At 35.9% G+C, this 12,564-nt stretch overlaps 1 protein-coding gene across 12 annotated transcripts in view; it reads left to right on the forward strand.

The window, feature by feature from the left end:
* Nucleotides 1–12,564, forward strand: part of CATSPERD (cation channel sperm associated auxiliary subunit delta) — a 146,558-nt gene that overhangs the window by 93,131 nt on the left and 40,863 nt on the right. For 11 of the 12 annotated variants that reach the window (XM_056822502.1, XM_056822500.1, XM_056822501.1 and 8 more), the window contains one exon: nt 3,270–3,446. The exons of the other annotated variant lie outside the window; for it this stretch is intronic. In XM_056822502.1, the coding sequence (XP_056678480.1) occupies nt 3,270–3,446 (177 nt within the window). The remainder of the gene's footprint in view (nt 1–3,269; nt 3,447–12,564) is intronic. 12 annotated transcript variants of the gene reach the window in all.

Raw genomic sequence — 12,564 nt, forward strand, 5'->3', positions numbered from 1 at the left:
AACCTATGGCACAGGTGCTAAAGGTGGCACTCAGAACACTCTTTGTGGGCAGTCAGCTACCCCCCACCGCTAGAGTTCATTACTAGAAAGGCAGAGGGATTCAGGCAGAGCTGCTCCCCTCCCCCTCTCCATCATGCCTGATGACATTTTTCCACATCCCTGTCCCTCTGCCCAGCAGCCAATAGGAGCACATAGTAGGTAAGGTGGGTAGCTCACAGGCAGCAGAGCTGGAGGGGAGCAGAGCACTGAGGGCACTCTCCTACCCCTTTCTACACTCCCTGAGGACATTTCCCACCTCACCTGCCCCTTTTCCCAGCAGCCCAAAGGGAGCACTTCCTCCTTCCCCTGTGTGGGATAAGTGTGTGTGTGTATGTGTGTGGGGCATACCCAGGGGCCTGGCACTCAGTCTCTAAAAGGTTCACCATCAATGTCATAAACATTATATAGATTTCCCCCCCTGATTCTGCTGTACTTAATTTAATTATCTTAATAATTTAATTTATTTTAATTCTGATTACTTCACTATATTTTAGTTCATCCAAGTCCTCCTCTATTTCTTTGAATTCTTCATATTCATTTTTTCTTATGGTGCTATAATATTCCATTACTTTTTTATATATATTTGTTCATTCCCTAATTTGTTTCCAGCTATTTTTTTTGGTCATTGCAAAGGGAAGTATTGATAGTTTAGTGAGTTTTCTTACTCTTGTGTATATTAAAATTATACATTATTTCTTTGTCTATCAAACCACAGAGATTAATTTTAAATGAGATAATGTATACTAACTATAATGTATACTAAATAAGAAAATGTATACTAACCAGAATTGTTCACCATTGCCATGGAAAATACCATGTGAAAAAGAGTCCAAATAGAAGAGGAATTTCCTATAAATGGCTAAGTTCTCCAGATTCTGTTTGGAAGTACATCAGTTTCTTTGATCCAACTCTAGGAACTTCTTGCTCCCTATAGGATAAACTCTTCACCTGAAATCTCATCCTCCAGGATAATTAACACCTCAGCAATCTCAGTGCCTCTCACCTCTGATTGGAGGGCTTAGCAATAATGTATTATTATTCTCATTTTACAGATGAGAAAACTGAGGTAAACAGGTTAAGTGACTTTCCCAGGGTCTCACAGCTAGTAACACATGAGAGTGGATTTGAATTCAGCTCTATCCACTACACCACCTCCCTAATTACCAAACAATATATATACATTGTATATACTATACATATATTGTATATACAAAAAGTATATAACAAACTGAATAGATGAAGAAAGTCCAGCTTATACATTTATATGTGAACACGAAGAGACAAAAATATGTTTGTAGATTTGTATGTATATTTATATAGATAATAATAATAGCTAACATTTATTCATTTTTAAATATTATTTTATTGCTCCTCAAAACAACTCAGGGAAGTAAGTGCTCTTATTATTCCTATTTTACAGATGAGGAAACTGAGGCAAATAGGATAAGTTACTTGCCCAGGGTCACATAGCCAGTGTTAGATTTGAACTGAGGGTTTTTTTTTTCCCCTAAAAATTATTTTTTATTTTAAATAATATTTCCTTTTTAAATTTTGAGTTACAAATTTTCTCCCTCCCACATCCATCAACAAGCCAAGTGATATATCACTTATACATGTAAAATCATACAAAACCCATTTTCATATTATTCATATTGCAATAAAAGTAAAAAAATAAAATGAGAAAATTATATTTCAGTTTGTAGTCAGAGTTCATCTGTTCTCTCTTGAGGAATTCTTTGCCACCACAAAAAGAGCTGTTACAAATATTTTTGTATAGATAGGTCCTTAGCCTTTTTCTTTGATCTCTTTGGAATACAGTGGTTTTGCTGGGTCAAAGGATATACACAGTCCCTTCCCACCTAGAGTGCTCTCCCTCCTCTGCTCAGACTACTGACCTTCCTGGCTTCCTTTAAGTCCAAACTAAAATCCCACCTTCCCTGTGTATATTTGTGTGCATTTTGCCTCCTCTACCACCTGTAAGCTTCTTGAGGTCAGAAACTATCTTTTGTCTCTTTGTATTCTCAGTGTTTTGCAGTAACCCTGATACATAGTAGGTGCTTTATAAATGTTTATTAAATTGAATTGGTAATAGAATTATAATGATGAAATTCTCTTATGGAGCATAATAACAATCATAAAAGTGGATGAGAGAGGTAAAAACTTTTGCAAAAGCTCAGATGAAAGCAATCATTTTCTCTCACTATGTGAGGCCTTGAGAAGATTAAAATCAATCCTGAATCATTTTTCTTTTTTGAGTCTGTTTGCAAGTAATTGATTTTGTTATGTACTGCCTTTTTTTTCCTGTAATTGCTTTAAGTCATGGTTCTTTGTCTCTGAACTTAGTTCAAAGTTCAGCTGGTCTGTAATGGGTTACGTTTGGAAATTCAGCTCTCCTGCTGATAATTTGTATGGCGTTGGAGAGCATATGAGAAGAAGGGAGTTTGGCCCAATATCTTTAACCACCAAATTATCCTTCAAGAATGTCTGGTTTGTTTTCCAAAAGTATGGGCCAACAATGAGCCCTTCTTAGTTTCGTGGGGAAAGAAGGGGACCATCGTGAGCCCCAATTACCAAACTTCCAACCAAACATGTTATTCCCTGCACTTCACCTCTCTAACCAATCATTTTGTATTTAATCCCATGATGAAATCTACCCCGCTCTATGCTTTGTTCTATACTCTCCAAAGCCCTATAAGGAGGGAACTGTCTATTTGCTCTGGGTCTTTGGCATGAACAGAGGCAAGCCTCTGACATATTTATTGACGGGTACCATGCCCTTGCTAATAAATGCAATTTTGCTTTAAGATCTGCTTCAGCTTACTCCTTTATTAAATTTCTATCTGTACTATGTGCAGGAGTTTAATCTTTCAAAAAACTGAGGAAGGCAAAGACTTAACCTTTCTGTTTCCCAGACCATTCCCTTTGCCTAAGCTATTATGTTGTAAATCAGATACCTGGAGAAGCTGTGGCATGGGTTTTGGGTCGTATTTTCCCTCTTAGAATCCACTTATTCCTAAAGCATTCTTTCTGTCAGTAAATTAAATACTTAATGTTATGGTGTATTGTTTTTAATTGCATTAGCTGAGAATTATATTCAGCTGAAAAAGAACTAATGCATTAACAACATTTCTAAGTCCCTTCATATTATTTACCTCTCACTCTCCCAAGTGATGTCTTAATCTTTAGCATGAATGGAATTCATCTAAGTTTAGCCACTGTTTTCCCCTTAGGTTACACCAGAAGATATTGACATAAACAATACAGCCTTGATGTTTATAGGTGTTGGATTCATTTTTGTGGTGACTCCAATTAAAGATCCAGTTTTTCAGGCCTATGATTTCCACATATGTATCATTAATATACAGAAGTTGCTCCAACAATCTGAGATTGGCTTAAAAACTTGCAAGGTATGAAATAATGTAGTTTGTGTTCATTGTTTTAAAAATGTATCCTTAGGTTTCTTATCCCTATTTATCAACAACGACTTTATTTTTCATTTAATCAACTGTGTTAGTTGTAAGGAAATGTGAGTTTGCTCTTCCTCACTGTTGAGACATCCTGACATGATGAATGATGACATGAGGTTCTATGGAATATACCATATGTTTCATTCCATAAAATCTCATTTGGTCCCTTAATAGAGGGGCCAGTAAATCAAAGCATACCATCCTTCATTTTATTTCCTTTGGGAGTTTTTTGTTGTATTTGTGAGATGTGTCTTCTGTCATGGCATGAGAAATATGGAAATATGTATCATATGAAAGTACTGGTATAATCTATGTCAGACTACTTACTACCTGAGGAGGGAGAGGGAAGGAGAGAGAGAATCTGAATCAGAAATGGTCAGAATGTCAAAAAACAATTGTCAAAAATTGTTTCTACATGTAACTGAAAAAATAATTTTTATTTTTTTATTTTTAATTTAATTTAATTATTTTTATACATACACAGCTTTTTACCCTGTCAGTAATGCCCTTAGGGCCTAACCTTAGTAATGGAATCTTTAGATCAATTAGTACAAACAGCTTTAGAGCTCGTAATGTATATTTACATTTTGTTTTCTAAAAAAAAATTCACAACTGCTCCAGCAATATAATATTAGGCCTATTTCTCCATATTCCTATCAACATTTAATTTGATCACGTTAGCCCATCTGGATCTTAGTTATCACATATTACCAGGACAATATTTTGCTAGATTGGTCCTTAAGCAGCAGAAATAATCTATTGCCAGGACCATAATCTTTCCAAAACAAGTCTTTCCAACTTGGTCATACCCAGTGGATCTTCTGTTCCAGTGCCACTGCCCCTCAAAGATGCAGCATTTCCTCCATAGTATGAGGAGTGTTGAAGTAAGATTTCTGTGAAATGTTTATGCTCTTTAAGCCATTGTTGTCTCACCAGAAACTTTGTTTGGATTATGTGTATACTCAGGCTTAGATCTGCCAATAACCTCATATAGGTGTGGGGGGGGGGCTCTCTAAAAATCTCATTTAACTCATCTAAAGTTCTATTAATCTTGCCATCTTTCTTATTTTTTTTGTTATATTAATCTAGTTCTGAGAGGGGAAAATTAAAGTCCAACCCTATTATTATTTTGTAATCTATTTCCATCTGTATCTCATTTAGTTTTTCATTTAAAAATCTGGGTGCTATTGTTATGGGAAGAGCTATTCTGTTTCACAAGAATTTTCCACCTAAAGAATTACAAAGGCACTCCAATAAAGTTAAAGATTTATTGGGGAGTTTGATGGCCAGGGGATCATTTAATAGATTTTAGAAAGCAGGGGAACAACAGCCAGGTTTAGTGAGTTCACACAATAGCTAGAGGCTAACATGATTGGAAAGGTACTTTAGGTTTGATTGTCCTCTCTAAGTTCTGGGGAAAAGGCAAGACCAATTCATAATTAATTTAATCATTTCTGTCTTTGTGTTTTTTGTTGTAACATTCTGGAAAAAAAGTCAGTCTGGAGATTCTGCCTTTGACCAGAAGGAGGCCTCAACTGAGTCAAATGGGCTATCGTGATTTGAATTTTGCAAAACAGGCAAGGAACAAAGAATGTGTGCCTAGGAGGTCCTGAAATAGGGCGGAAATGAGAGGGAAATAGGGGATGACTCTAGGATAAAAAAGACTATAGGGTTATTCCCCTTTGGTAAGTAGGTCTTACAAAGGATGGTAGGAACCTCTAAGACCAGCAGAAAAGCAGGATGGAAACTCTAGGAAGAGTCTATGGCAGGGAAATCAATGAACCCTTCAATAAGAGGGAATTTCTGGGAAGAATCTAATACTTGAGTGGGACTGGGTCAAACAGTGGACCCTACCACTGCAGTAAATTCTCAGATCTGGAGTTCAAAGGTCAAAGTATAAGATAGCAGTTTATTCTTTTGCTAAAGGGACATTCCCTGCTTTGAATGCTTGAGGGATGTCAAAGTATTGAGTTCAGAGACCCAATTTATAGGGTCTTCTACTCATAGAAAGTACCCCCTCCTCTACCTCCCTTCCTTTGTTCTGGCTAGAAGCTGGTCATAACAGGAATCTTCTTTGACATCTCTAAAAGATAAGTAAGTTAACTATTCCACTCCTCAAGGCCTTTGAAATTTGACGTGGACAGGCCATGGGTTTTGTTTTTAGAGAAGGAGGGGGTGGTATTCTAAATGGAAGGTAAAATATTAATTTTGATCTAGGTTCTTGAAAATATTGGGGTGAAACACTTCTTATGAGAAAGACACAGATTATATCCCACTCATACTAAAGCAGCTTGCCTCTAAACACACTCAGGAAGAAGAGGCCTAGTCTAAGCAACTATACTGGGGATTGGGTACCACCATTTTGTGGAATCAAAACTCAAGAGTAGGGCTTAGCCTAGATACTGAGGTGGATTAGCATACTCGTATCCTCATATTCTGAATACTGTGAGGAAATACTTTGGTTTCAGTAACTCCCAAGTGGTAAATCCCAAGCAGTACAATGATTTCACAAAAAAATGTCCTGGGCAAAGGACTTCAGGATTACCATGAAGAAATTAAACAAGAGAGATGGAATAGAAAATCTAGAAAACAAAGAATGGAAAGGAAAAAATAACACTTGCGAACATCACCCAAGAATTGAATGCCTTGCAAATTAGAATGAGCAAAACAGAAAAAAAAAATTCTCAATAGGTCAAGACATATTAAAAGACAATCAAAAGATCAGGAGAAAATACCAAAAAGAAAATTAAAGACATATGTAAAAAATAGACCTAGAAAACAAGTCAAGGAGAATTCATGTAAGTTATCAGACTGAGGGGTAGAACCAATATGGTGGAGAAGGTACACAGACCCACCTGATCTCTATCAAATCATCCTCTAAAAAACTATGATATAATAACTAAAAGTGAATTGTGGAGCAGCATAATCCACAAAAAGCCAGGGTGAGATAATTTTTCATCCCAAAACAATTTAGAAAGTTGGCATGAAAGATCTAGTACACCAGGGTAGAAGTAGAGCACTAAGCAGTGTGAATCTTGAAATTTCTCAGACTTGTGAATATTTTAAAAATTCCCCATTGGGGAATTTTTCATTGGGACAATTCCCTATTGGGACCATTCCCCATTTGGACAGTGAGAACTCTACTTAGATCAAAAATGTGAAGACCTCTACTCCACCCATACTTAAGCCTGCTTTAGGGGAGAAAACTCCTTGCTGAACAATGAAAAATACTTAAACCCATACTTAAGCCATGCCTATTTTTAGAATTAATACAAAGGGGTGCTAAGTACCTATAAAGGTCAGGCAACTTGTGAACTTATAAGGAGCAAAGAGGAAAAAACTTACACAGAGATTCTAGCCTACTCAGGTGTGGATTACTAAAAGGATTAGTCTACTCAGTTTTGAATTCAGAATGGGCTGTCCTTTGGAAAACGTCTACTGTGATTGGTAGATGGAAGAACTTAGGGGAGGCGACATAGGAGAAAACCCCCTATATAAGAAAAGGACAGTCTGTTGAAGAGAGACAGTCTCTTGAAAACAGTCTCTAAGAAGGCTGTTAGAAGGAGAGTGCTCTAAGGAGGCTCTGAAGAAACAGTCTCTAAGGAGTCTCTTGGGAGAGGCTCTTGAGGACAGTCAGAAGAATCTCTCTCTGGAGAAGAATGGCTGGCTGAACTGGCAAAGAACCTGAAACTCTTTACCACAGTTATGGAGTCCAAATTTAATAGTTTTTTTTTTAATTAAAAGAAAATAAAAAGTTTGGGAAATGAACCGAAAAGAAAAGAAACAACATAGAAAGTTATTTTGGTGACAGCAAAGACCAAAACACAAACTCACATGAAGGCAATAAAGTCAATACTGTTGCATCCAAGTCTGTCAAGAAAAATATGAATTGCTCTTACGCCCAAAAAGAATTAACAGAGGAGCTCAAAAAGGATTTTAAAAATCAAATGAAAGGCAGGGGGGAAAATTAAGAAAAAAATGAGAGTGATATAGGAAAATCATGAAGAAAGCCAATAGCTTGGTAAAGGAGGCACAAAAAATGAAATTACTATCTTAAAAACAAAAGACCAATTGGTAAGAGGCACAAAAAGCCACTGAAGAGCTCCTTAAAAGCCGAATTGGTGAAATGGAAAAGAATATACAAAAATTCACTGAAGAATTGGTCATATGGAAAAAGAGGGACAAGAATTCACTGAGGAAAAGAACTCTTTAAAAATAGAATTGGTCAAATGGAAAAGGGAGGTATAAAAGCTCACTCAAGAAAGCCATGTCTTAAAAATTAAAATTGGACAAGTGGAAGCCAATGACCCCATGAGACATCAAAAAACAATCAAAGTCAAAAGAATGATAAAGTAGAAGAAATATGAAATGTCTCATTGGAAAAACAAATGACCTAGAAAATAAATCCAGAAGATAATCTAAGAATTATTGGACTACCTAAAAACCATGATCAAAAAAAGAGATTAGACATCATCTTTCAAGAGATTGTCAAGGAAAACTTCCCTTTTTATAGAAAAATAATTCTAGAACCAAAGGTCCCCAAAAGTTATTCCAGGAATGTCATAGCAAAATTCCAGAATTCTCATATCAAGGAGAAAATATTGCAAGCAGCCAAAAAGAAACAATTCAAGTAGCATGGAGCCACAGTTAAAATAACACAAGAATTAGCAGCTTCTACATTAAAGAATCAGAGGACCTGGATTGTGATATTCCAGAGAACAGAAAGCTAGGATTTCAACCCAGAATCACTTATTCAGCAGAACATAATCCTTCAGGGAAAAAATGTGTATGCAATCAAATAGAGGACTTTTAAACATTCCTGATTAAAAGACCATAGCTAAATGGAAAATATGACTCTCAAATATAAAACTCAAGAGAAGCATAAAAGGTAAATGGCAAAAAGAAATCAAAAGACATTCAGTAAGGTTAAGCTATTTACATACCTACATGGGAAGATGATTCTTGTAACTCCTACATTATCATTATCATTATCTTTAGGACAGTTAGGAGTATTTATACACAGAGGGCAAGGGTGTTATGATGGCATAATAGAAAAATAAAATTAAATTAAGGTATGATCAAGAGGAATGCATTGGGAAGAGGGGGAAGGGTGAAATAAAATGGGGGTAAATGTAGCATTCCAAGCATATTCACATCTATGAATCATGAATGATTGTATGATTACTGTGTCTTCAGGCATAAGGTTATACCAATGATGTTTGTGAATGTAACCTTGATATGGCCATGCAGCCCTTGCCTAGGACAAACTCATTAACATGCTCAGAGTCAATTCTCCTGGGAAAGCGTGGTTTGTAATCTACACGCCCAAAGGCGTTACCTCTACCTTGCCTCCAAATCATGATTATCTATGCTTTGTGATGTGATTGCTATGTGCTTGGGAGTACCACACAAGCCAGACAGGAATAAATTCAGAGGCAACCTCGAGATCCTTCTCTTGAACTTCCTCTCCCCTTTCTTGGATCTCTGCTCTGCTCCTGATCCTCTTCCTCTTTCTCTCTCTCTCTGAATCTCTTCCTCCCCTGAGGCTCCAGCCGCTCTCGGCTATACATTCTCTGCCCTAATCTTCTCCTCTAGCTCGTAATCCATTGATCCTCATATTTTCCTCTCAAGGAGAAAATGATAGGGGTTTGCCTGCCCTATTCAAACTCTGACTTGTCCGTGTCTGTCATTCTTCACCCTGGCTCCCCGATTCCCTATCTCTCCTCGGGTTCCTATCACAAAGGACAACCCCCTCTTTGTAGACCCTGCTTATCAGGACTCTACAGTAAATTATCTCACATAAAAGAGGTATGAAAGAATTTTTACAGTAGAGGGGAAGATGGGGGAAGTGGGGAGAAGAGCATGTGAACCTTACTCTCATCAGAATTTTCTCAGTAAGGGAAGAACATACACTATAAGTTGGGCATAGAAATCTATCTTACCTTTCAAGAAAGTAGGAGGGGAATGAAATAACAGAAGCAGGCAGGGCTGATAGAAAAGAGAGCAAATTAGGGGAGGTGATCAGAAACTAAACAGAGGAAAATAATATGGAGAGTAATACACAATAATCATATTGGTGCAAGAAAAAAATTTTAAATTTCTTTAATAAAAGCCTAATTTATCAGATATATAGAGAAATGAGTCATATATATATATATATATATATATATATATATATATATATATATAAGAATAAAAGTCATACCTCTAGTGATAAATGGTCAAAGGATATGAACAGGCAGTTCTCAGATAAAATAATTAAATCTCTATATATAGTTGTTCAAAAAATGTTCTGAATCACTATTATTTAGAGAAATGCAAATTAAAACAACTCTGGCTGCCATCACAGGGGGAGAAGTGAGCTGTCTGCCTGCAGCAGCTTGTAGAGACAGGGGAGGGGGCCCTGGTTGGAGTATCTGAGATCAATCACAAAGTGGAGATTGAGTAGGAAAACAAGGGATTACATCTAACCCTGGATTATATAACTTGGAAGAACTAAATAGAGCCCAAGAAATAACAAACACAAAAAATCCTGAAACCTGGGGCACCATTCCCTATGTCCTAGGAACCCTGGGACTCTAGTATAAAATTCATAATTAAGCCTACTGGGTTGGCCACTAACATTTTTTTAAAAATAAGTAAGCAAAGGAGAAAGACACCAACTATAGCTATTATGGGGACAGAGAAGGCCCAGGTACAAACTTTGGACAATGAAGTAAAAATATCTACTTCTAAAACAGCAAAGAAAAATGTTAAAAAGAAAAAAAAAAGAGCTTTCGGAAGAGCTTTTTAAAAGAACTCAAAAAGCAAATGAGAGAAATTGAGAAAAAAATTAGGGGAAAAAAAGAGAGCAATTCAAGAAAATCAAGAAAATTATGATGACCCAAATGGAAAAAGAGATACAGAAGCTCACTGAAGAAAAACATTCATTAAGAACTAGGATTGGACAAGGGAACTTAATGACTTCAAAGGGAACAAAATAAAAAGAATGAAATAATAGAAGAGAATATGAAATATTACAAAAACAACTGATGTGGATAGATCAAGAAGAAACAATATAAGAATTGTCAGAATATTGGAAAGTGTGAAGATTCGATTTGGCTCTCCCCCAATTGTGTAACAATGAAGTTACTTATCTCTTCCCTGATTGTGAAGATTTGAATTTTAACTCATGTCTATTTTTAGATTTTAATCCCCATAAGTGTAAACACCCTACTTAAAAGTTAAGTATGGAGACCTGCCTATTTTTAGATTCAATCACAAAAAGTGCAAACACGGTACTTAAAAGTTAAGTATGAAGATCTGCCCATTTAGATCTAATCACCAAAAAGTGCAAATATCTCACTTAATCATGAAGTAGGAGGTCAGTGACCCATGTGTGTGATAGTGAGTAATGAATCAGAATTGACTAACTGCCTTCTGGGCAGTCCTAGAGCAGAGATAGCTTGGATTTCTTCTTCTGAAAACTACTTATTCATATCCTTTGACTTTCAACTGGGGAATGATTTGTATTCTTATAAATTGGCTCAGGTCACCATATACTTGAGAAATTAGACCTTTATCAGCCAGGAGTTTGCTTTTGTGATGTGGAAACTATTGTTACATGTAATTGGAGGGAAATTAAAAAAATTTTACATCAATATTCATTAGGAAAATTGGTTTTCTTTCTCTGTTTTCATTCTTTCAAATGATTGTTTTGTTTTAAAACGCTTACCTTCTGTCTTAAAATCAATGCTATGTATTGGTTCCAATGCAGAAAAATGGTAAGGGCTAGACAATAAGAGGTTAAGTGACTTGTCCATGTCACACCATGTAAATGATCTTTAAAGTTCCTTCCATTTCTAAAATTCTGCAAATCTGTTATCCTATATTACCAGTTTCTTTCTGTTAGTGAAGAAAGGAGAGTAACCCTAATCTAATTAGAGTTTATAATGTTATGTAAGGGGTAATTTTTAGCCCTTTAGTTTGTGCCATTATTTAATTTTTTAAAATACTTTATTTCCCCCAAATTACTTGTAAAAACAATTTTAGACAATCATTTAAAAATTCTCAATTCCAAATTTTTTTCCTCACTCTCCCCACCTTGAAATGGTAATCAATAAGATATTGATTTTACATATGCAATCATGTAAAACTTAGGAGGAGATGTGTTTTTGTCTGCATTCAGATTCTATCAGTTCTTTCTCTGGAGGAAGATGGCATTTTTTATCATGAGTCTCTTGGATGGCTTTAGATAAATGTATTGCTGAAAATAAGTAGGTCATTCATAGTTGTTCATCAAAAAGTATTGCTGTTAAATTGGGACACTAATGCATTGTTAGTAGAATTGTGAACTGACCCAACCATTCTGGAGGGCACAGTGCTATAAAACTGTGCATACCCTTTGATCCAGTAATGCCACTACTGGGTCAACATCCAAAGAGTATTTTTTTTAAAGAGAAAAGCACCTATTTCTTTGAAAATGTTTATTATAGCTCTTTTTGTAGTAGCAAAAAATTAGAAATTGAGGGTTTGTCCTTTAAATAGGGAATGGCTGAACAAGTTGTGGTATATGATTGTAGTGGAATGCTATTGTGCTATAAGAAATGATGAGCAGGACGGAAAACCTGGAAGGACTTGCATGAACTGATGCAAAATTAAATGAGCAAAACGTGAACATTTTACATAATAAAAGCAATCCTTTTTTTTTTCAAAATGTTATTGTCGTGCAAAGCACACTTCCAAATTGGTCATTGCTTATACATAACCAAAATCCCCAAATAAAATCATAAATACACTGATGTGAAATATGACTTCAACAGTTCTTTCTCTGTAAGTGAAGAGCATTACCTATCCTAAGTCTTTCAGAGTTGTCTCAGATCGTTGCATTGCTGAGAGGAGCCAAGTTTTCACTGATAATCATCATCTAGTATTGCTGTTATTGTGTACAATGTTCTCCCAATTCTGTTATTTCACTCTGCATCAGTTCCTGTACATCATTCCAGCTTTTTTCTGAAAACAACTTGCTTCTCATTTCTTATAGCACATTATTCAATGTGGAAATGCTAGCTATAGCAAT

The sequence above is a fragment of the Monodelphis domestica genome, chromosome 3 (genome assembly GCF_027887165.1).
Source record: "Monodelphis domestica isolate mMonDom1 chromosome 3, mMonDom1.pri, whole genome shotgun sequence".
NCBI lineage: Eukaryota > Metazoa > Chordata > Mammalia > Didelphimorphia > Didelphidae > Monodelphis > Monodelphis domestica.